Source organism: Olea europaea, unplaced genomic scaffold (genome assembly GCF_002742605.1).
Source record: "Olea europaea var. sylvestris unplaced genomic scaffold, O_europaea_v1 scaffold936, whole genome shotgun sequence".
NCBI classification, from domain to species: Eukaryota; Viridiplantae; Streptophyta; class Magnoliopsida; order Lamiales; family Oleaceae; genus Olea; species Olea europaea.
The window spans coordinates 177,323-200,756 of NW_019267851.1; the positions used below are offsets into that span (position 1 = coordinate 177,323).

The 23,434-nt window shown below is 34.7% G+C and overlaps 5 protein-coding genes across 9 annotated transcripts; 3 read left to right on the top strand and 2 right to left on the bottom strand.

Moving 5' to 3' along the window:
• Positions 1 to 2,891: 2,891 nt before the first annotated feature.
• Positions 2,892 to 9,944, top strand: LOC111392500 (nuclear transcription factor Y subunit A-1-like). 5 transcript variants are annotated; one of them, XM_023017855.1, is made up of 7 exons: positions 2,920 to 3,123; positions 6,524 to 6,600; positions 7,365 to 7,656; positions 8,070 to 8,176; positions 8,287 to 8,352; positions 8,983 to 9,147; positions 9,299 to 9,895. In XM_023017855.1, the coding sequence occupies exons 2-7, from the start codon at positions 6,574 to 6,576 to the stop codon at positions 9,635 to 9,637; spliced, it is 996 nt and encodes a 331-aa protein (XP_022873623.1). In that variant the 5' UTR covers positions 2,920 to 3,123; positions 6,524 to 6,573; the 3' UTR covers positions 9,638 to 9,895. The 5 variants fall into 5 exon arrangements, with proteins under 5 accessions (XP_022873626.1, XP_022873623.1, XP_022873627.1 ...); XM_023017859.1 differs by lacking the exon at positions 6,524 to 6,600 and adding an exon at positions 3,280 to 3,369 and having other exon boundaries at positions 2,922 to 3,123; XM_023017858.1 differs by lacking the exon at positions 6,524 to 6,600 and having other exon boundaries at positions 2,892 to 3,123.
• Positions 9,945 to 11,345: 1,401 nt separating this feature from the next.
• Positions 11,346 to 16,880, top strand: LOC111392512 (sulfite reductase 1 [ferredoxin], chloroplastic-like). The gene is made up of 8 exons (XM_023017876.1): positions 11,346 to 11,713; positions 13,144 to 13,926; positions 14,018 to 14,314; positions 14,473 to 14,670; positions 15,506 to 15,640; positions 15,783 to 15,899; positions 16,042 to 16,200; positions 16,340 to 16,880. The coding sequence occupies exons 1-8, from the start codon at positions 11,528 to 11,530 to the stop codon at positions 16,544 to 16,546; spliced, it is 2,082 nt and encodes a 693-aa protein (XP_022873644.1). The 5' UTR covers positions 11,346 to 11,527; the 3' UTR covers positions 16,547 to 16,880.
• Positions 16,881 to 17,009: 129 nt separating this feature from the next.
• Positions 17,010 to 17,588, bottom strand: LOC111392514 (photosystem II 5 kDa protein, chloroplastic-like). The gene has a single exon (XM_023017877.1). It carries the CDS (start codon positions 17,490 to 17,492, stop codon positions 17,175 to 17,177), a length of 318 nt encoding a protein of 105 aa, XP_022873645.1. The 5' UTR covers positions 17,493 to 17,588; the 3' UTR covers positions 17,010 to 17,174.
• A 1,679-nt stretch (positions 17,589 to 19,267) lies between these two features.
• Positions 19,268 to 20,506, top strand: LOC111392520 (serine/threonine-protein kinase WNK8-like). The gene has a single exon (XM_023017881.1). It carries the CDS (start codon positions 19,268 to 19,270, stop codon positions 20,504 to 20,506), a length of 1,239 nt encoding a protein of 412 aa, XP_022873649.1.
• Positions 20,507 to 20,828: 322 nt separating this feature from the next.
• Positions 20,829 to 23,428, bottom strand: LOC111392506 (cinnamoyl-CoA reductase 1-like). Its single transcript, XM_023017867.1, has 5 exons — positions 23,324 to 23,428; positions 22,623 to 22,814; positions 22,021 to 22,183; positions 21,726 to 21,912; positions 20,829 to 21,256 (listed from the first exon to the last, which is right to left on the bottom strand). The coding sequence occupies exons 3-5, from the start codon at positions 22,109 to 22,111 to the stop codon at positions 21,097 to 21,099; spliced, it is 438 nt and encodes a 145-aa protein (XP_022873635.1). The 5' UTR covers positions 22,112 to 22,183; positions 22,623 to 22,814; positions 23,324 to 23,428; the 3' UTR covers positions 20,829 to 21,096.
• Positions 23,429 to 23,434: the final 6 nt, after the last annotated feature.

The window sequence follows — 23,434 nt, forward strand, 5'->3', positions numbered from 1 at the left end:
AACTTTTCAGCACGATTTTGGCACCAATTCGTGGCATTGATTGAAAGGCTATATATAGGCCATGGATGATCAATGAAAATATGTTGAAAATTATATTGAATTCACATAGCAAATGCTTGAGAAACATTCTTCATTCCACAAGAAAAGGAAAATCCTTTCTTCTTCCATTTTCAAATAATTCATTCTTTGTGTTCTTCAAGTTTAGGTGGAAAATCATTTGTGCTTTTGTAATTTTCTATAACAAGGCTTGATCAATTATTCAAATCATTTGCCGCGAGACCCTTTAAGCACCAAAATTGTTACCAAAAGGGTGCAAATATCGTTTGAGGATAACAATATAATGTCGTGTTTGAGCATTTCATATTTGATTTTTTCTTCATTTTTATTTCATTTTCTTAATACACTTCTATGTTGTTTCTTCTCCAACCCCGGTGGCAATAATTTCCCGGATGAGCATGAAGTCAACCACATTGGAACTTTATCACATTTTGAATGAAAATCACGTGGTTGGGTCTTCGTCGTGGTTGGTAAGGGGCAGTGGGGACCACATATTACCACATGTCATCTTCATGTGTATCAATAGTTATATAACTAAAAGTTCATTAAGATGTAATCACCTCGGCATGCAACACTTCTTGCATATGAAGTTGACTAAAGGAAGCCACATTCGAGAAAGCTAGATAATGTTTAGATTGGGCTTTTGGTAGAACATTCAATTTGTACAATTTGTAAAAATCATGGCAAAGGTATGAAGCAACCACTATCTTCTCGGACTAACGTTTTCACTATGATAATAAGGAGAAGCTCCTTGGCAAGACACTTGACGTCAGGGGCGAATCTAGGATTTTAAATCAGTCTACAATAAAATATTACGAGTCAGTTTGATGCTCTTTTTTTCCCTTTTTTTTTTTGCAAAAAATACATTTTGGAATAGTGATTTGATGGAGAAAGTGTTATTAAAAATAAAGAATAAATTTGAATTTGTGTGTAATATTATTTTATTGAAGAATGTGTGTTTGAAAAAAAGAAAAAAGAAAAAATGTATTTTGAAAAAAAAATACAAAAATGAAACATGGCCTAAATTTTAAATATAACGATTATTTTGTTCAAAATGAACATATATAATTTTGTTATACATATTAACAGTATTTACCAAATGATATTGTGGCCGAGTTTTGCATAATTTAAATGAAGAGCAATCTTTACATCATTTGAAAAATAATTCATAGTAATTCAAGTCATATTTTTAGATACCCATTTTTGCAATTTCATTCTCATCTACATACCCAAAAAATCACTATAACGAAGGAGGTAATATTCATTCGGCTAAAACTTAACATATATTATTCAATTCAACTAAATTTCGAAATTCAACAAGTGCCACAATGGTTTAGCTCTCCATAATGCTAAAGAGAGATGGCAGGTTTGAATCCTCTCTATATTTCATTAATTTTGGTAAAAATGGTAGAAATAAAAATATTGCACTAAAAATTGGTTTGGAGGAGAATTGAACTCCGGACTTTCAATGTGAATTGGCAACCTCCAACGAATTGAGCAACAAGAGATGAATGGAAATGAAATGAATTACCAGCTATATAAGTTAAAAAGTTTATCTATTGTTAACAACAAAAATGGCTCCCGACGGATCTCGCCAACCCTTGGATCCGTCTCTGCTTGACGTACATGACACTATAGACATTACGAGGAAAAAAAGTATGAAAGGCAACTCTTGCTTTCACTTTGGGATCCTTCATTGACTGCATCAAAACTCGGTAAAAAACAATCCACTCACTTTGAGCACATACACACACAATCATACTTATTAATGGACTCTGGTGCATTGTCTAGTTTTGTTAATTGTAATTTGATATATAGGGAGTGTTTGAGCCACATTATTTTGGTAATAATGCATTCTTGAATAGTATATTGATGAAAAATGTGTGGTTAAAAAATAAGAAAAAGTTTTTGATTTGTATGTAATATTATTTTATTGAAGAATGTGTGATTGAAATGATATCAAATCACTGTTTAAGAATACATTTTTTTTAATAATGTGGCTCAAACATGTCCATAGTTTGGGTTGTTATCCTCAATTCTCACTGTTGCAACTCCTTTGTGTTAAAAGTAACATATCTTGTTCTTGCTAATTTTATCAAAACCCTATAAAATGCTAACCCAATGATTGTGTGCTTATATAAATTGACATCACTGGTGGAAAGCATCAAGAAGAGAATAAGGTATAGCATGACCTCCCAATAATTAAAATTAGAAGAGCAATATAATTTCTAAAGGAGCGTCATTTTTGTCAATTCCAAATGAATAATGTCATCGTATAATTTATTAGAAATCCTATTCAGGAAATTCATTATTTTATTTGCCACTTGATTGACTAATTTTAGAGATCACAGAACGAGCATTTTATCTATTTTCTTAAATTTACACGTAAAGAAAAAAAAAGTATCTAGGTCAATGACATATGAATTATTTATAAGGATATTAAGAGGGGTGAGTTGCTCATCGGCTCAGCTCACCCTACAACTCGGCTCATGTTCGAGTGAGACTCACCAACCGATGAGTAATTTTCAGTAAAAAAATTTGCGAGCCACCAAGAAGAGAGTTGGTGGAGTGCGAGCTGAGTTGGAATTCTTGGAAACTAGCCAGCACGCTCGACTCATCCTATTTCGGAGTAGCTCGATTCAATTAATTTAACATCCTGCCTATTTGTTAGTTTATTCCTTAATTAGAACATACAAAACATAGTGCCCCCAAACGTTGCATACGCTATATACACCAATGAGAGTCTCATTTAATTAAAAGAGATTAAAATTATTTGTTGAAAAAAAATAAATAATAATAATAACAACAACATATAATACGTCGCTGATGGGGCACGCATTTTTAGTGTTTTCTAAGGTAACAAACAGGACTAGTAACAGTCCCCGAATTCACATTCCCCACCAACAAATACTCCTCGCAAGTATTTATTCTTAGAAGTATATCTAGATTCCATTTTCACACAAGCAAATATTGACTATAGTCTCCGAAGTCTCTCACATAAAATTCTGTAGCTACCCAAAATTCTAGGGTTAGCCGTAATGTTCTCTTAATCCTCATCATCTACTGGTAATCTTTTTTCTACATCCCAGATTTTTTCTTATTCGAACTTCATGATTTATTTATCGTTGCATTTGTATAATTTTATGTGTTTAAATGTTTGTTTGTGTTTGTATTAAATTTTCTGATCTGTTTTTTTTTTTTTTTATAATTATTCTTTTCAAGATGTTGTATAATGGAAAAAATTGGTCCTTGGCGCTGTTTGATTGGAATACTTTGAGAAATTTGATGGAAGTTTGAAGAATTTTTAGGAAGGTGATGTTTTTCCCCATATAATTGTGATTTCAAAAGGGTTGATTTCCTTTTGACTAAAAAAGACTCCTTTAAACTGATTAAATGCTGTACAAAATTGTGAAGCAGTTGAAGACGAGGTTCCATGGATGAGGGAAGAATGTATTACATGAACTGAGACGTTCATGGGTTGGGAGACTTAGTTGATTGTTTTGTCCAAAATANTTCCATGGATGAGGGAAGAATGTATTACATGAACTGAGACGTTCATGGGTTGGGAGACTTAGTTGATTGTTTTGTCCAAAATAAGTTCTATGGTAAAACCTCTATGTAATAATAATGTTGGACTGGAAAGAAAATTAGTGCTCTAGAAGGGTTATTAACTTATAGATAAATGAATAATTTATCAAATTATTGATACATTATATAAAGCCATTTCTAGTCGACGTTATAAAAATATTCGATGGATGCTAAGTATACCTCTTGAATTATTCATGTGAAAATGATACGATGATGGATTAGCCAATTGGAGAAGAAATTATTCAAAGTATTGAACATGCCAATTGAAGATGATCATAATTTAGATGATAGTTGTGTTATATTGTCCATTTTTCTGAAAGAAGTCTTTTAAGCATCGTACATTTAAATTTACTTTCTACAAAAAAAAATAATAATAATAATAAAAAAAATGTTTTATACGCAAAAAGTTATGGATGAGGTTTAGTTCAGTTTGAGGACAAAGAAAGAGCAAGCAATTTTAATGCATATTTTAAAAAAATAATGGATTAGAAAAATAGAGGTATTCTAAGTAAAAAGTTCCTTAATGTTGTAGAATGTTACATAATGATGAATGGATAGTTGGACTTATTTCAAAGTTTGTATGACTTTTCAATTTACCATAGAAGAATGTATTCTGTACAAATTGTAACTCTTATAGAAACCTTATATAGAAGTCATTGTCATAATAAATTTTGGCACTTAAGTTCTGACTTTCTCTACTATAATATATCCCTTCTCTTTTTTACTTTTTAAAAAAAAAAAAATTATAATATGTCAATTTTCTTTCTTTCTCTAACTTTAATATAATAATTAACATTAAATAAATTCTTATGCTTTAGCAAGATTACTAATTTAATACACTAGAGTTCGGGATCGAAATATTTTATTATTTAAGCACTGTTATTAATTTATTGAACGTTCATTTATCTAGGTTTTAATGTAGCGAGATATTTTTATTAAATGCTCGAGTTTTTTTTGTAAGATAAAAGGTGCGAAAGGTGGAGTAGGGCGCTATGCACATTTTGGTTTCGTTAAATTTGTATTCACTGTAAATTCTGTATAAGAAGGATCTGATGTTGGGAGTTCTTTTTATGCCATTGGGCATTGTGCAAATGATGTTTTATCAAATATTATGTTAGAAAGCATCAAGTATTCTAAGTTAATTGTTTGTACAATGATTTTTTTAATAAACTTGAATTTATACGATTTATTTTTTCATAAATAAAATATCATTTTTATTTTGAGAATAAAGAAAACTTGTTATTGCAGCATGGAGTACATGTCCTTAGCTAACACATTTAATTGATGTACACATGACTAAGTACTAAATCACGTGACAAGGAAAATAAAATAGGTCCTTACAGGCGCAACATTCGAGGTTCTTTGTAAGCGCTGATGATGCCCTATATGTAGATAGGCTCTCCCCTACGTTCTGCAGTTACAAAGTATCGCTATTAGCAATATATTACACAGCCATACTAATATACCCAAATGTTGGGGTTACTTTATTGATTTGCACTCTTATTAATTAGCAGTTTCATGTTCCTCTATTGATCAGATACTTTTATTTTGTGATATGATTTTATTATTGTTCTTGAGCTTGTTCTCTTGAGTCAATGCAATGCTGATATTCAAATAATATTTATGAAAATTATATTAGAAAGCACCAAATATTTTAAGTAAATTGTGTGGGTTATCATTTTTGAAGAACAACTCTATTTCTTTACTCATCTCATGTAAACTTTCTTAAATTCACAAGCATTTCCGTGAAGAAATTTCTTTTTATTTTGATAGTAGAACAATGAAAATTATTTAATGCAGCATAGACTGATTGAACGATTTGTGTCTAAACCCTTAGCTAATCAATACGTCCTCAGTCTTGTGTAAAGGCAAATAGAGAAATCAAATATTGACCTATAGGTGTAACATGCTTGGTTATTTGTTCTGAGCCAGCAGAACTCTACAAAGAACTTCTATATGTACATAGGCACTCTATATTCTACAGTTATAAAATATTAGGAATATATTATACTGCCATATAACACGCATACACTGTCTCTAATTTTTATATCCCAGTTCCATGTTTCCTCTCTTGCATGTATGTTGAGTTTTTGGATCAGCATCTTTCACTTTATTTTGCTTCTTGTGATATATGTTTTATCATTGTTCTAGAGTGAGGGCAATTGCTGGTATGCAGAATATGCTTCATGAAATTTTGGTTTGAGGACTCCAAGAATTCTTAATTGCTTGTGTGATCATTTTCAAAAAGAAAAAAAAAAGGGATTCTACTTCTTTATTTATCTACATTTTCTTAAATTCATAAACATTTTCATAATGAAAATTTGATTTCTATTTTGTTTCCGAAACTGAAAATTAATTTATGCACCATTGAGCACGTGTAAGGGGAAATTAACAAAATGTCGTACATGCAGCTTAAACCTTAAATGAAGTAACACGTTGGGGACACCTGTCAAGGAAACTAAAGTATGAATGTACTAGGGCTACCTTATAGGTGCTTCGTTAGTTGTCTCAGTAATACATTTACAAAAAACTGTGTATACACAGGCACTCTCCTATATTCTGCAGTTTCATCATTTTGCTCTATTGCTATTACCAGTAAATTACAGTTCGATTCAAAAATTCTCTCATGAACCCAAACTTTTGGGTGGTTTTAGTTATTGTCACTTCCTTTAACTGGTTAACTATTTTTCTATTTTTCGGAATTCTCTGTTTCCCCAATTCTGCTATTCCTTTTTTTGCATCTATTTTGAATTTTCTGATTTGGGCCTTTTATTTTATTTTTGCTTTACAAATGTGATATATGTTTGTCACCATTCTTGGAATTGTTTTCACTTTTAATGAGTAAAATTCTTGATACTCAATTATTGGAAAAGATCAGTTATTGGCACTGTTTGATTGGAAACATTGAAGTCTTTTGCGGTAATTCTGATGAAATGTGAACAATTTCTCGGGAAGGTGATGTTCTTTCGATGTAATTTTAAATGAGTTTATAGGCATATTTAATTGTGACTAGAAAAAGAAAAAAATAGGTATCATGTGATTTGCTGAATAATTTCTTTGGAAAAAAAATGATGTAATTAACAATATTGGAACACACAGATGAGGAAAGAAAAGACTGGAGGAATGAACTTATGCATCAAGTAAACTTCTACTTTCATTTCTTGGGGTGGGGTGGGGTGGGGGATAGAACACAGTATTCATTTTTTTTTCTAGGTTTGATGTTGATTTTCTACTATTTCTTATCCTTTTTTTTTTTTGTACAAAATTTATTGTACCATAGTTTCTTGTTTATATACTCTACTTTGGCTGGTATTTTATTTGCGTATTATAAGGTGTGAATAGAAGTGTAGGACTTATATTAGCACATCTTGGTTGAATTTAATTCAAATCGATGTTATCAAATTCTAAAGCAACTTTAATGAGCTTAATTCTGATATTGTCGTAGTCTGGTGTGTGTTTTTCCCCATATATTTCTGGGAAAATTTTGAGGTTATATGGTCTTGCAATATTTCTAAATTTTTCGTCAAGCTCATCGGCTAACCGGTTCCATTAAAGATAGTTTGTAATTCAAATGAAGCCTTTCATAGTAAGTAAACTTCTAGGGAGAAATATGTTTTTTTTTTTTTTTCTTTTTTTTTTTTTTGGGTCTGAAATTTGAGTTGCATGATTCTGAGTTCCCCCCACTGATTGGACTTTATATTGTCTGTGCCATCTGCAAGGACACGGCGTTCAGTTATTTGGAGAAACTAGGTAGCATGCAGTCCAACTGTAAGAGAGTCAATCCAGGAGAATCCAATCTTTATAATGTTTCAAAGCCAAGAGTACGTTCTGAACCATGGGGGAGTGATACTGGATATAAACCCTCCCCTGCTGCAATGATGCAAGGAAATACATCAGATTCATCATCGCTTGAACAATCTGTTGATGGTCAATCACAGTCTGAGGGCGGTATGAATGAGGAAGATGATGCTGCTGTCAAACAAACATCAAGTACTCTACCTCTGAACCCAGGTACCTTTACAGCATGCAACAAAGAAAACCCTGTGTACTTTTCATCGTGTTAATCCATGAACGATGTAACGAGACAAGCATAGCTACTAGGATCACAAATCTCAAGTTTGTCCATGAAGAGCAGATCTAATTGCATTAGTGTCTAAATTTGGTAAGTGCTACGAGATCTCATGCATTGGAACCCTTGGTTATAAACCCAAATCAAAGACAACTTTTTTTCCTTTTTGAAATGCTACCGATTAATTATTCTATGTAGAATTATTTTGGTTTGTTGTCGCACTTTTTAGTTGGGTTAAAAATGGAACCTGGACACTGGTGGAGTCGCTAATAGTAATTTTTACATCAATTTATTGGGTAAAATTGTGATGAAGCATTTAATTTCTTTCTTATTTTCTCCGATTATGAAATAATAGATAGAAATCATGGAGATGATGATCAGAATCAGTTTGCACCAACTGTACAGCCAAGGATCGAAAGCCTTGTGCAGCCCCCACAGCTTGAACTTGTTGGGCACTCAATTGTAAGAATGCTGCTATCCAATATAATATCTGGCATTAGTGAAGTTGTGTGATTTTGAAATTGAAACATTCCTTCTTCTTTTTTCCTCTTTATTTTGCGACTCTTTTTCAGGCATGTGCTTCAAATCCATACGATCCATATTATGGAGGAATGATGGCAGCCTATGGCCAACCTTTGGTATGTGCATGACTGTTATATCATCTTCTGGATTTCATTCTGTGTTTCTTATTTTCTTTTTCTTCATCATGAAAGTGTACCACATTTTTATTTAACTATTTGGAGGATTTCTTGAAATGTTAAACCTAGTCCACGCTAGTGAATACTTGAACTTCGGTTCTACCACGCTAGTGAATACTTGAACTTCGGTTCTATGGTATCTCATTAATACTCTTGTGGGGTTGAGGCTGTGTGAAGAATCATTATGGCTTTGTTGGTCATGTGCAACATCATAGAAATTATTGAATCAACATTTCGAATCGTGTTACCTTTTACGGAGTAGCTTGACGTTGAAGGATTCCGAGAGGGGACTGGAATGACATTGACGAATTCTAGCAATGAGTAATGCTTCGATCTTTTCTCTGTATTTAGATAGGCACCAGAAAAATTAATTAACATAATACTCTCGGGATGCTCTAAGTATCCCGCCCTTCTCATGTTGATTTTGTATACATTGGTTTAGATGGGACCTTCTGTGAAGGGCTTGGTATTATCTCGGTAATTAAAATTGTAGTTAAACAGTAATCTGAGTCCTCCTTTCATTTTTTAATCTAATAATTGTCTTCTTTTTTTTTTTTTTTTTTTAATCAGGTTCCTCCTCACTTATTTGACATGCATCCTGCAAGGATGCCATTGCCCCTGGAGATGGAGCAGGAGCCTGTTTATGTCAATGCCAAGCAGTACAATGGGATTCTGAGGAGAAGACAGATGCGTGCTAAAGCCGAGCTTGAAAAGAAATTGATAAAAGTTCGAAAGGTTAATTTACCAATATTTTGTATGGAAAAGTTACCCTCTGTAGGTTGTTGCATGTAAGGACTTGTCGAACAATGAAATGCGGAATCACACTGGGAACTTGAGCTTTCTTGTGTCGTTTTGGTGAGTAATATATGTTTTTATCAACTGACAGCCTTATCTTCATGAGTCTCGACACCAACATGCTTTGAGGAGGGCAAGAGGTTCAGGTGGGCGTTTTACAAAGAAGTCTGATGCAGCTACTTCAAATGGGGCAGATTCTGGTTCAACTGTCTCACCGCAATCTATCAATTCATCAGCTTCCAAAGCCTTGCCCCCTGAGTCTAATGAAGCAAACGTTCCCGCGGTTCAACATGCACACAACAATGATGTCCGCAATTTTAGAAATCAAACCAACAAGCAGGAGCAAGCATATCAGTCGACAGGGGAAGGTCATCCATCAGGCCAGCAGTGGGGAAACATCCCGTCCAACCGTGCATTTGCCATGAAGTAAACTGTTTACTGATTGATTTCGCAGATCTTGGCTTTCCCAAGCCAGTCGGCAATTCATTCTTGGCTGTTTCTTTTAGCTTGTGGAGAGGAGGGAAGATGAATGGACTCTGAATGTTTCAAATGCCAACTTTTTTTCTTCTGGTGTGCAAAATATGTCGTAGGATTAGAAGTTTGAGTAGGATGTCGAATCTTCGATGAGTAAAGAACCTTCTATGTTGCTAGAAATATGTAAAGTTGGTACGGGCATTTGCATTCTCTGAAATTTCGAGTGGAAAATTTGGCTTTTTTGTGGTTATCCTTTATAAACACTTAAATTGCACTTTATTCACATTTTGAAGGATGCATGGGTATTATTCACTTAGTATACGGTGTCCGTGTTTTTTCCATCGAGCCAACTCAAAGTGTGATGGGCCTGATTTTCCTGGGTCAATCTGGGCCTTATTTACTTGGGGATTTTATGGGCCTCCGTGCTGGTAAAGGCGCAGGCCCATTTTGACCTAACGTCATGATGCATTATTGTCCACATTCAATGAACCTGATGTAGACACTCGTATCCAAATTCACTTACCTTTCTTTTAATAGCAAGACCCACACGCTCTTCACTCACGCGCAAACATCTTCCAGTTTAATTTTTTATTAAAAATAATTTCATCTATACATTTAGTCCCTATTGTTTATGACTCTTTTACCAAGTCATCCTTAACCTATAAAACTGATAGAAGTAGTCCCCTACCTTTAGCAACTTTGCATACTTATTACAAAATGTGTCAGTTACGTTATTAAGCCCCTGTTTGGCCCCCATTACGGGGAAAATTTAATGTATAGAATAGTGTTTTTTGAAAAATGAGTGGTTGAAAAAGAAAGAAAAATTTTCGATTTACGTGTAATATTATTTTATGAAAGATTGTGTGGTTGAAAATAGGAGAGAGAAAAAGTAGAATGTAATGTAATGTAATTTAATGAAAATCAAACAAGGGCTAAATGACATTGTGAATTACACATCACTTAATTTTCTTTTGGTCAAAATGGTCACGGTCATTTCCCTCCAATATTCGAGGCATATATCAATGCTTACTTTTTAATCACTGAAATACGATCTTTAATGGATTTGATCCACTTTCACATTGTTCAACAAAATAACTATAAGTTAATCATGCTTTCACTTTGAGAAATGTGCGAGGAAAATATTGACATTGATATCTTAATTGTTGTGGCTAATTTATCGAATTCAAACTAAGAGAGAACTTTTGTTTAGAGACAAACATACAACTCAAATTTTTGATGGTGCACTTATTCATATTACCCTTTTTAACAGTGTTCATTATTAAATCTCTAATTTATAATTCTAATTAAAAAAAATTTATTTGTTGAAAAAATTGTCGTAATTTCGAAAGAAGAATGATCTAATCAACATGTTAAAATGGGTGAATTATGTAGAGGGTACTTAAATCGTTCCAAATTTTAGGGTATAATGATTGTGAGAATTGATTTTTTAATCGTTGGAAAGAAAAATTGATCCTACCTATAAGTAAAGAAGTAAAAAATGACTTCTGCAATAATAAAATAATGATCAAAAAATTAATTTTTTGAAAATGAAAAAATTGTTACCAGACGGAAGTTAAGTTTGCTAAACAAAACACCAATACTAACTCGTCAAAGGAGCGCGTGGTTCAAAAAAATCCAACAGAGCAGAAATAAGTCTCGTGCCAGGCACGTGACACAGCACTTGCCTGAGTCCTTCGAGTTCATCTTCATCACCGGTCTTTGCTACTCCATCGCCGCCACTTAAAACTCTTCTCTCCCTCTTGAAAGAGTGCACGATCTTCCTTTATCGTAAAGTCTAGCTCTCTTTTAATTGTCAGCTTTGTATTACACCGAAGATCTGTGTGAAATGACGACGTCGTTTGGGGCGGCTAACACAGCAATCGCCAAGGACCTGAATGTCCGTGTTGCGACAAGTTTTAATGGCTTGAAGCACACTTCGGATTCGCTTTTACTGAGTAAACGCCTGCACGTGCTCCCTTCTTTCTCGTCCTCCGAAGAGGGCTCCACTTCAATTATCAGAGCTGTTTCTACGGTAAAACTTTTGTTAATTTCATTTTCTCGGGTTTATGGAAACGTTGTTTTGTTTTCTCTTTTTCCGGTTGTGCTTTATTTTCCTTTTTCCTTTTTCTTTTTTTCTATTATTTTGTATGCAACACATTATTATGTGATCTTGTTGCTTAATTGAAAATGAAAAACTTGAACAAATGTATATATATTTCAAGCTACGTGGACAAGATTCTCTCTTTTGTGGAATTTGTTTAAGAAGCATCAAGTTAAAGGAGAAAATGCAACACAGGTTTACTCTTCCCTCCAGTGTCCCCTGAGCATGGGGAAGGGGCGTAAATGCAGAAATGGGGAGTGACAGGGACGGGGACGGCGTGGGGAATGGGTAGGGGTAGGGGTGAGGAGGAAGAAGAAGTTGAGATGAAGAATGAAGACTTTCAAAAGAAATTAGGCATTTTTCACTTTGGCCATTACAAGAGTGCTCTTTTGAAAAGTTCGCTCTCTTTCAGTGTGTGTGCGTGTTATTCTTCTCCCTTTAGTTTTATTACATCAGGAAAGTTTTTGGGAAATTTTTACTTGTACTGGTTTTATCCGTGAATATGAGCTATGTCGAAATGCTCAATAGTTACCCGTGGAACTGTCCAAGGCTGTGACCATTTTTTACTTTTTATTTTTTAAAATTGCTATGGTCACTTTAAAGTTACAAAGCTTTGTGGTGTGGACCACTCTAATTTCCATTTGTTATTAGTGTGGTTTAGCAAATGTGAAGTACTGTTCTTTTGCTAACTTCTATTCAAGTAACATGACTGTTAATATTGCAAAATTCTAATTATCATTTTAGGAAATGATGTGAATAATTAATATGACCTGATAATCACAGTGATGTTATTGCCTTTTATCTTCTAAGAATCAAAGAGCGCTACATGGTGCCATATTTAATATTTCAAGAACAACATGGTGCCATATTTAATATCTCAAGAACAACTTTCCAACTAAAATTATATTCAAGTAAAACCCTCTGTATTAATTTTTTGCTAATAGTCCACTTCCTCAATGTGAGATCTGCTCTTATGAATTGAATCACAGGCTGATGAAGCCCTCCCACCACACCTCCACCACTTCCCAAGTTTCTATGAGTTGCCAAAATGAGTATTTGTTAACAAAATCTTTAGAAATATCTTATCTTTCACCCCCAAAAGAAATGTTTTGCTTTTTATATGGATCCTGTCAAACTATTCCTACCCAAACAATAAATGCTTGATCAGCTAGAACTATAGATTCTTCAGTTTCTTCAGTTTCTCTTCTCATCAAAGTTGCATACCTATCTTCATCTTACTTACCAATGAAGAGTCACAGTTGCTTTTATCCATTTTTTTCATAGAACAATTGTGTCTGAATATTATATTGATATAATTTGTATACAAAGAACATTTTCTTGATTCTAATATCTCACTGCAGCCTGTGAAGCCGGGTACTTCTGCTGAGCCTAAACGTAGTAAGGTTGAAATCATCAAAGAGCATAGTAACTTTATAAGATATCCTCTCAACGAGGAGTTATTGACAGATGCCCCTAATATTAATGAGGCTGCTACACAATTAATCAAGTTTCATGGAAGCTATCAGCAGTACAACAGAGATGAACGAGGTACGAGGTCTTACTCATTTATGCTCCGTACAAAGAACCCATGTGGAAAGGTTTCAAACAAACTCTATAGGGTCATGGACGATCTAGCTGATGAGTTTGGGATAGGTACACTTCGTTTGACAACTAGGCAAACATTTCAGCTCCATGGTGTTTTGAAGAAAGACCTCAAGACAGTGATGAGTACTATCATAAAAAATATGGGCTCAACTCTTGGGGCATGTGGTGATTTGAATAGAAACGTTCTTGCTCCAGCAGCCCCTTACGCACAAAAAGACTATTTATTTGCTCAGAGAACTGCTGAAGATATTGCTGCACTCTTAACTCCTCAGTCGGGTTTTTACTATGATATGTGGGTGGATGGAGAAAAGATCCTGTCTGCAGAACCCCCTGAAGTAGTGAAGGCTCTCAATGATAATTCTCATGGTACAAATTTTCCTGATTCACAGGAGCCCATCTATGGAACTCAGTTCTTGCCGAGGAAGTTCAAAGTTGCAGTCACAGTGCCCACAGATAACTCGGTGGACATTTTCACAAATGACATTGGTGTTGTTGTTGTGTCTGATGCTGATGGAGAGCCTCAGGGCTTTAACATATATGTAAGTGGTTGGCTATTGTGTTAGAAACTATTTTCTTCTTCTATTCTTTTCAGAATCTATAATATTTAGTCATCTACTAAATTAAATGCAGGTTGGTGGAGGTATGGGAAGGACACATAGAATAGAAACAACTTTTCCCCGTCTAGCAGAGCCATTGGGATATGTGCCAAAAGAGGATATATTGTATGCAGTGAAGGCTATTGTTGTTACGCAAAGAGAAAACGGGAGAAGAGATGATCGCAAGTACAGCAGAATGAAATACTTACTCAGCTCTTGGGGAATTGAAAAATTCCGAACAGTTGTTGAGCAATATTACGGAAAGAAGTTTGAACCTTGCCACGAGTTACCTGAGTGGGAATTCAAGAGTTACTTGGGATGGCATGAGCAGGTTTGTTATATGACATTTGAAGTTAATTTGTAACAGTTAGGTTTCAAGATTTTTATAATCTTGATCTGTTGTTTCAACATGACATTTACATAGATTTTAACTTTTGGAAAACTGTTCCACAATACTCTTTATCCAACTGTTGCTATATTTTTTGGCAGGGAGATGGTGGTTTATTTTGTGGTCTCCATGTTGATAATGGCCGAGTCAAGGGGACTATGAAAAAGACACTAAGGGAAATAATTGAGAAGTATAATTTGAATGTGCGTATCACACCAAACCAGAATATCATCTTGTGTGATATCCGGCAAGCATGGAAGCGCCAAATCACTACAGCTCTTGCTCAGGGTGGCTTGCTCGTAAGTTGTTATTATAACTATATCTGCTCCTTTAGAAAACGGTGTATTCACTTTTTCTTTAAATATTTTTTAACATGATTGTATAATGCAGCAATGCCATTGCGTTTCCCCTTTTTGTTGAAAGACAGTTTCAAAACATATTAACTAGGGGGTACCGTATTTTCTGTTTCTGGAAAACATTTAACGACCTTATTCCCTTTGTTTAGAGTTTCCAAATGCATATGTGGCTACATTTAAATTCATAAATAAATGTGCTTCGATCACCAGAATATTTCTGAGATATGAAGAGTCAAGTCTATCAATTGCAGTGTCTAACCTGGCTTATGCATGTAATTAAGTTATAATGTCTCAGAATTGCTTTCATTTTCAGATTGCATTGTAAATTCTCTTCCATTCAGAAGCATGCATATAACAAAAAAATTTAGTTTATGCTTATTAAGCCCATATTTGGGCTCCACTGAAATTGAATTTTGGGGAAAAATGTATTTTGGAATGGTGATTTTTTGGAGAATATGTAGTTAAAAAAGAAGATGTGTAATTAATTGAAAATAAGAAAGAGAAAAATGCAATTTTCAAAAATGGAGCTCAAACAGGAGCTAAGTTTCTTCATTTTGTTAAATATTTATACGAGGAAAGATGTAATTAGTTAATGAAACTTCTTGCTCACAAGAAAATTGTCTTTTCAACTGGCTGAGATTTTTGTGTATATTTGAACTTCTATCATAAACTTCAAATTGTAGGGAATGTTTATGTTAAAGTTCATAATTATTTGTATTTGTTTCAAAATGCTCTCTGAATTTTGGGAGGTCTATTAACCTATTATCTGCTTGAACAGCAACCAAGCTATGTAGAGCCTCTCAACTTGACAGCTATGGCATGTCCAGCTTTTCCACTTTGCCCTCTTGCAATTACAGAAGCTGAACGGGGAATTCCCGACATCCTTAAGCGAGTTCGAGCTTTATTCGAGAAGGTGTGGCTTTTTAGCTACCTTTTCCTCCCCCTTTTTTTTTTTTTTTTTTTTGCCCTCTGGAATGCATGGAAAGATGATACTTCCTAGTGCTCAAATTAAAGAATAGGAAAGAGGCTTGATGCGCTTGGTGTTTTCCTTTCAGATTGGGCTCAAGTATAGTGAATCCATAGTAATAAGGGTAACTGGTTGCCCGAACGGTTGTGCTAGACCTTACATGGCTGAACTCGGCTTGGTGGGTGATGGTCCAAATAGTTATCAGGTAGTTTAAGTGCTTTTTGTTTTTTCTTGATTCCCTTTGGAACATTTTGTATCATGGGATACGACTTCTGATTTCTGCATCTCTTATTTAAAACCAAAAGATGTGTCAAATCTGACTGATTGCATTTGCATTGTTGAACAAGATTTGGCTTGGTGGAACACCGAACCAAACCTCATTAGCAAAACCGTTCAAAGATAAGGTCAAGCTTCAGGATCTTGAGAAAGTTCTGGAACCTGTGTTCTATTACTGGAAACACAGAAGGCTATCTAAAGAATCATTCGGTGACTTCACAATCCGTACGGTAAGTCATATTATAAATGCTACAAAACAATTTTTTTACTTTAATCCATTTCAAAGTAGCCCTAAAGCTGGTAACCTCAAATTAGTTCTGCTCCTGCAAGGAGCTAACATAACCCTTTTTCTTTTTTCTTGGGGGCCAGGGTACGGAGAAACTTCAGGAGCTTGTGGATAAATGGGAGGGTATACCACAGGCAGCATCACACTATAACTTGAATCTTTTTGCTGACAAAGAGACATATGAAGCCATAGATTCTCTTGCAAAACTGCAAGATAAGAGCCCCCATCAGTTGGCTATGGAAATCATCAGTAATTTTGTTGCCTCCCACCAAAATGGGAAAATTGAGTGAGCTAACCCATGGAGGAGGAGTAATCAATATCAGATGCATGTCCCTTTCTGAGCTCTACTTATTGGTTGGTAATAACTATAAATGGTTGAGTGTGCGTTGTCATGCTGGTTGTAGCTTTTGATTGTTTTGCTCATTTATTAGCCTCATTTTCTCATTCAGTTTTCTTGAGTTCGAATGGAATGTGCTCTTTACTAGAATTGAGTAGAATTTGAATAACTGGATTTTTCTGGCTTCCATGTGTTTGCTTGCTCCTGCTGTAGGGAACTTCTACGATCAACTGTTGTATGTGTTATGAGGCTTTTGAAAATAAAGAAATTCTACTCTTTTTTATCAACTCTATGTTTACTTGTAATGGCATCAGTCTTTGCGGCCTACGGGAACCCTCTGTGTTCTGATGCGTGTGGGTCGGGGAGAGGGGTTGAAGGTGGCATTAGTAACTCTCTACTTTTCGAGACCAAAAACATGAAAGTAAATAAGTAACATTTGCACTTAGCCCAACATACTCTGGTAGTTCATAATAATTGATTCTTTGCGCTGAAATTAAAGCAGTTGATCAAAGGACAAGCATAAAGTTGGATGCTTATAATACTTGAGAGATATTAGACAAAGAGATTGGCAATTCCTGTTCTCAGTTGCGACAAATGCGTGCAGTAGGATTAGTAACACAAACAGGTGCATACTTCTTTTTAGCATCCAGGGAGCCCCTTTTGGGCTCATCCGCCATGGCAACTTTGGCAATGGAGCATGTAGCAGCAGCAGCCACTGCAAACATCAAGTCCCTTCTGGTGCTGCTTTTATTCTCTTCCACCATCCTTCCATTATGGGAATCTTTGGAGGCCTTAACCACCACCATGCCACAGCGGGTGGTGGTGCTTGGGAGCTGTTTGGTGGTGGCTGCTGCGGCTGAGCCACCCAAGAATGAGGCTGTCATTATCATGGAGGCCATTGTTTGAAGCTTGGATGATTAAAAAAATTGAGTCTGTTTTGTGCACAAGAATGAGGCCAAGTTACTTTTGTTGGTTAGAAATGTCATGGGCAACAACAAACAGATTTGATCCATTTTCTTATCCAATTAGAGATGTGCACCAACAATTTGCTGCCATGTGTGGATCTCTATCTTGCCATGAAAATTGGTGGTTCTAAGGCCTTGTGGTGGAGGCTTGAATTTAGTCCTTGTGGTGGTTCCTTTTCCTTTTAGTCCTTGATATGAATTTTGGCTGTTAAAAGTAAAATAAATTAAGAAATTATTATTTTACTATTTATACATTTTTCCTGCATTTCACAAAAATACAAATAAAAATATGAATGAAAGCTCAATTGTGTGAAAGGCCTCATTGTTTCACGAATTAAACTATAGTTGAGTTGGGGGCAATATTATGTGCGTTTGTTTGGGCTAATCTTAAAAGGGATATTAGGAGTAAAAAAGCCCAATAATAGGCACCTTTCCCCTCTCCTCTCTATTTTTGGCTAACTAAAAATAGATATACTAAAGCTGTTTGGGACCCATTTTGATATGATTTTGGGAAAAAAAATATATTTTGGAATGGTGATTTTTTGAAGAATGTATAATTAAAAGATACGAGAAAGTTTTGGATTTACATGTAATATTATTTTATTGAAAAATGTATCGTTAAAAATAAAAAAATAAAAAAATGTATTTTTAGGATAATAGAATCAAAAGGGAGCGTGGATGGCAATGGGGCAGGAGAGTAGCCATTACCATCCATGCCCTGCTAGGAATTTTATTGCAGCACCCTCTAATTATTTTTTAAAATTCCAATTAAATTAAAAAAAAAATTGAAGACGAGTTCGAAAAATTCTAGACTGGAACGATGTTTTCCTCGTCCCGTTTACGTTTCATCAACAGGTGGAGCAAAGTGAGAGTGATGTCAAAAATTTTGACATTCATGCATATGGTTATCCATAATGAACAAGTGGGTTAAAAAAATATTGACTTGATTAATTTGAACAATATTTTATTAATTACAACCGAAAGAATAACGTAGTTTACTTACCTACATTAAAAAAAATAATAATAAATAAATAATAATAATAATAATAATAATAATAATAATAAAATCTTGAACAAGATTTCAAATATCCAACTCTAAACCGAACCCTAATTGTTAATATGAAATTAAAGTTTAAAAGTTTGCATAAATATGAATAAAATAAAACAGAAAGGAAATACAAATCCGATTAGAATTATATCTTCCTATCTAACTACTCGCAATAGAAATTCAATCCTCCTCAAACTTCAGTTAGGGTCCTCCATCCCTTTAAGATCGTAATCAAACTCCATGTATCCCTTCATCTCAATTTGTTTACAGTTGCATCTGCTTCACTTTATATATGAATTCGAGCCGAGTTCTTAGAATTGGAATAAGTTTTGCAAAACCTTCAACCTAATTCATTTTGTCCACTCATCTTTATTTGTTTCTGGTTTTCTGCTTCTCTTTATATGTTTTCTTCGTGTTTTCCATAAAGGATTCTTTAACATACATCAAGTTTGATGATTCAAGAGTATTGCCAAATTGATTGGAAAAGATGCAGAGATGAAGAACCAAGCCTCAAAATCAAGTCTGAAATCAATGAAGATGATCTGCATTAGTTCAAGATTGGGTTCTTGTACAACTCTTGATTCAATCTTGATCGCCATGGAAGGGTTATACAACGGGATTTTTCTTTAATCAGTTTTATAAAGAAATTCATTTTTTGATCATGAATTCAATAGGGTTTCTGATGCAGCAAAAACTAGGGTTTAATGAATCTGATATTTCAGAGGTGTCACCATGCAATCGTTATGTACATTACAAGAAACTCTTGGGAAGAGGGGCATTCAAAGATGTCTACAGAGGATTCGATCTGGTTAGTAATATGGAGATTGTGTGGTGTCAAATTTGTATTGACGATGAAAATACGATAAAGTCTATGGAAAACGAAGAAAAATTGTGTTTTGAGGCTGTTTTATTGAAGTCATTGAGTCATAAAAACATCATGAAGTGTTACTCCTATTGGGTTGATAGGAAGAACAATACAATGAATATGATTACTGAATTATTCAGTTCGGGGAGTTTAAGGCATTACAGACAAAGAAACAGCAATATTGATGTGCAAGCAATCAAGAACTGGGGGAGACAGATTTTACAAGGGTTGCAGTATCTCCACAGCCAAAACCCACGTATTATTCATCGTGATTTGAAGGGTGACAACATCTTTATCAACACGACTACTGGAGAAGTAAAAATTGGAGATTTCGGTTTGGCAACTTTTATGCAAGAAGGCCCCCTTCGCACTGTTGTTGGAACCCCAGAATATATGGCACCAGAATATTATGATGAGGAGTATAACGAGTTAGTTGATATCTATGCTTTTGGGATGTGTTTGCTGGAATTAGCCACTTCTGAATATCCCTACAGTGAATGCACAAATCCAGCACAGATTTTCAAGAAAGTCACTGCTGGGATAAAGCCTCTTGCTCTTGGTAAAGTTAAGGATCCTGAGGTGAAGGAGATTATTGAAGAATGCCTAGTTTCTGCATCCAGTAGGCCATCAGCTGTGGACCTTTTGAAGAATCCATTCTTCTTGCCCGAAAATCCAATGGAAATTGAAATAGAACGAGATAATGATGCACAACTTATAAGTTCTTGCCCGATAAGCACTTCTGCTGAATCTGCTTTATCAGTTGAACAGGAGATGGTTCAATCACCCATGGCTTTCACAGGCGATTCGATAAGTAGCTCATTTTCAGTTGAAAAGCTGTTTCTATACTCGGAGTCGAACAATTGCAGGCAACAATCGATTTTCTCCCTGACTAGAGCAACCTCCTCTCATTTTGAATCTTCCATGAGTGAACTGTCTATGAATTCAAAGGTTACCTTCGACTATTCCTCGGGAGAAGCATTCAGTGATCATGGCTTTTTTATATCTACACCGACTGTCAGCAAAGACGCAAGATAGAGGCTAGGAAGTAGATTTAGAATGGAGAGTAGGGTAATAAGAACTGTAGTAGGAATTTATTAGAAGAACTCATCTCTTATCTTTTTTAATATAATGAAGTTTTCTTTTTGTACAATTTATTGTAGTTTCCTAAAGGTGCAATTTTATTTATTTATTTATTTATTTTTTAACAAATTCAATAACAAAGAGTGGTCACACAAAAGCTTCATTCAAGCTTTAACTGGCGGATTTATGAACAATCATATTCTCGTTTCTCAAGCCATAAGAGTAAAATCAGGCTAAACAGTTTGCTATACAGTTATAAAGTTATCAAAGAAGATATGAACCTCCTCTCTCTTCTAATTTCATTGAAATTCATTATATATAAGCCACAATGGTATATTACTAGTATCATTTATAAATGGAATTTAAACAGGGCTGAAAAATGGAAAGATCCCGTGAGTCTAGTCATACCATTCCATTATATTGACAAAGCAAAATTAGCGTGTTTCATACATAATATTAGACTGGACTGTAGTTGCTACCGTACCAAACAAGCGATAAAGGTGTTGATCCACAATAGTGATTCAGCATCCTCTTATGAATGATTTTCACTTGGAGGTAATAGGGGGCTTAAAGAAGTTCTTCTCCTTCAAGCTTTCAACAGTTTCTTTGATGCTTTCTTCAAGAGGTGTGAATTCCAAACCCAGGCTCTTTGCTCTTTCCTTGGATACATTGTACATTGCTATATATGGCTTTTCATCCGCACACCTGCAAAGTTGGTTCTAAGTGACAATATCTTTTAAGAGAAGGAAAAAGAAATTGCACGAGGAGACAATACTCTCAACAAATCTTGCTGCAGTCGAGGTGTTGAACAACCTTATCTAAAAGCTTAAATTATTAGACAGTGGACAAATTTTTGTCTAATTGTTATCTTCACAGCAGGCTAAATTCATTCAATGGTCTGGCGCCTGACAATTTTTATAACCTTTGTGAGATTGAAACGCTACAGCATTTTCTCAGTGCACATTTGAAATAAGAGTCTATACTGGTGATTTTAAATTATCATCTAACTAAATTACTGGATGTGTGAAATTTTGCTCATTAAACATAATTATTCTCATAATCGGAGAATGGATTCAACAGAACCAAAGATAATGTATATTTTACATAAAGTTAGGGTGGACACATGAATTTATTTCATATTACTGTATAGAAATATACACATAGAAAAGCTTACTTTTTCGGAAGTTGAAGATCGGGATAGAGCTCAGTCAATATCTTCACGATATCAGAATAGTGTGCAACTCTCTCAACAATACAATATCTTCCATTAGCCGAAGGATTCTCAAATGCCAGAACATGTGCATTGGCAATATCCTTAACATGAACCCATCCAAAGGCAGAATTTGGGTATGTTTCTCCACCTGCATAAGATTTTTGTGCAGAAAATGAGAAATCGAATATTTCCAGAAAATTAGAACATAGAAGAACTTGTAAACGAATAAAGTATCCTACTAGCAAATGAAATATACCAGTTAGTAAGCCCAAAATTTTAGTAGCACTCGTATTAAGTGTTGGCTGCAATAAAGGACCAATAACCATTGCTGGGTTTATCACAACCATGTCAATGCCCTTCTCCTTTACAAATTTCCAGGCAGCATCTTCAGCTAATGTCTTTGAAAGGATATACCAGAGCTGGTGAAAAAACAAGATAAAGTGAAAGAAAATAACATGAGAAAATGTTTAGTACCATAACTTTAAATCTTATGTGTGGTTCGAAGGATGGGATAGTGGAGGACTTAGCCCCTGTTTGTTTTTCATTATATGTCCATTAAAATGAAAAATATGATCATTATCTATCACATCGAGCCGCCATATTTGACTTTATATCTCTTGTGTGGGGTCCGTAACGGTTATATTTTTCATCCTCATTCTTACATTAATGTGGCTCAAATGGGACCTTAATAATGGAAGAAGAAGAAGATGCTAAAAAATCTGTGCGTTATACTGCCTGTCCTGTCTAATGCTACGTAGCAAATAGGCTTCAAGTTTCATGCTGAAGTAGTTAAACAAAGGATTCTATTATGAAATAATCCCTCTAAAAAAGAAAGGACGAATAATAATGCTCACACACTTTATTTTCTCTGCAAAAATCTGGGTTCGACCACCAAGTCTCATCGACTACAACTTCAGGAGTTTGAGGACGACCATCAAATGCAACTGCAGCGATAGAAGATGTCAAAATCACTCTTTTCACAGATGGTGTTCTAGAACATGATCCGAGAATGTTAAGAGTCCCCTTTAGAGCAGGATCGATTAATTCTACCTGAACAAATGAAGGAACAAAATTGAGTCATTAATAGTTTGTATGTATTGATATGGCTCATATTACAATGTCCAAGATATTGACAAAAGATGTTTGAGAAAAAGAAAACTGAAGGAGGTTCAAAACGGACAAGAAGTTAGAAAGCCTATACGAATATATTCGTGGAAGCTAGACTGACTCGATTGTATACTGGCAAGAGTAATGTTATTTAGATACACTGGTGTTAAAACATCAGGTTATGTGGTACTAAATGAGAGATTTAATTAAATAAATAACTTAATTTTATCTTTTATTGTGTCTATCACTTAACGTCACCTAGACAGGTATTATAGAGCATAACTCGCATTGATTATGCCCAAGTTCCAATTTAGAGTGCATATAGGACTATTACTCATAATAGTCATCAGCACAATAAATTTTAGGTTTCTTTTTGTATCTTTCATTCCTTTTTGCTCAAATAATGCAGTTTAACACAACGAAAACCTGGAAACAAAAAATGTTATATGAACCTGTGGATCCGTGAATGAATCGATATATGGAGATGCTGTGTGGAAAACCCCCTCACAGCCATCTACTAGAGAATCAAACGAGCCTTCCTCCAATAGGTCGGCTTTCAACAA

What these genes read in the sequence shown, in the direction of transcription:
- LOC111392520 (XM_023017881.1), top strand. Translation starts at nt 19,268, where the DNA reads ATGAATTCAATAGGGTTTCTGATGCAGCAAAAACTAGGGTTTAATGAA.
- LOC111392500 (XM_023017855.1), top strand. Translation starts at nt 6,574, where the DNA reads ATGAAATGTGAACAATTTCTCGGGAAG. An exon ending in TACTCTACCTCTGAACCCAG is followed by an intron (nt 7,657 to 8,069) that starts GTACCTTTACAG and finishes ATGAAATAATAG; the next exon opens with ATAGAAATCATGGAGATGAT. An exon ending in AATTGATAAAAGTTCGAAAG is followed by an intron (nt 9,148 to 9,298) that starts GTTAATTTACCA and finishes ATCAACTGACAG; the next exon opens with CCTTATCTTCATGAGTCTCG.
- LOC111392514 (XM_023017877.1), bottom strand. Translation starts at nt 17,492, where the DNA reads ATGGCCTCCATGATAATGACAGCCTCATTCTTGGGTGGCTCAGCCGCA.
- LOC111392512 (XM_023017876.1), top strand. Translation starts at nt 11,528, where the DNA reads ATGACGACGTCGTTTGGGGCGGCTAACACAGCAATCGCCAAGGACCTG. An exon ending in TTATCAGAGCTGTTTCTACG is followed by an intron (nt 11,714 to 13,143) that starts GTAAAACTTTTG and finishes ATCTCACTGCAG; the next exon opens with CCTGTGAAGCCGGGTACTTC. An exon ending in ATGGTCCAAATAGTTATCAG is followed by an intron (nt 15,900 to 16,041) that starts GTAGTTTAAGTG and finishes TTGTTGAACAAG; the next exon opens with ATTTGGCTTGGTGGAACACC.
- LOC111392506 (XM_023017867.1), bottom strand. Translation starts at nt 22,111, where the DNA reads ATGGTTGTGATAAACCCAGCAATGGTTATTGGTCCTTTATTGCAGCCA. An exon ending in AATTTTGGGCTTACTAACTG is followed by an intron (nt 21,913 to 22,020) that starts GTATATTTCATT and finishes AATCTTATGCAG; the next exon opens with GTGGAGAAACATACCCAAAT. An exon ending in GATCTTCAACTTCCGAAAAA is followed by an intron (nt 21,257 to 21,725) that starts GTAAGCTTTTCT and finishes CCAACTTTGCAG; the next exon opens with GTGTGCGGATGAAAAGCCAT.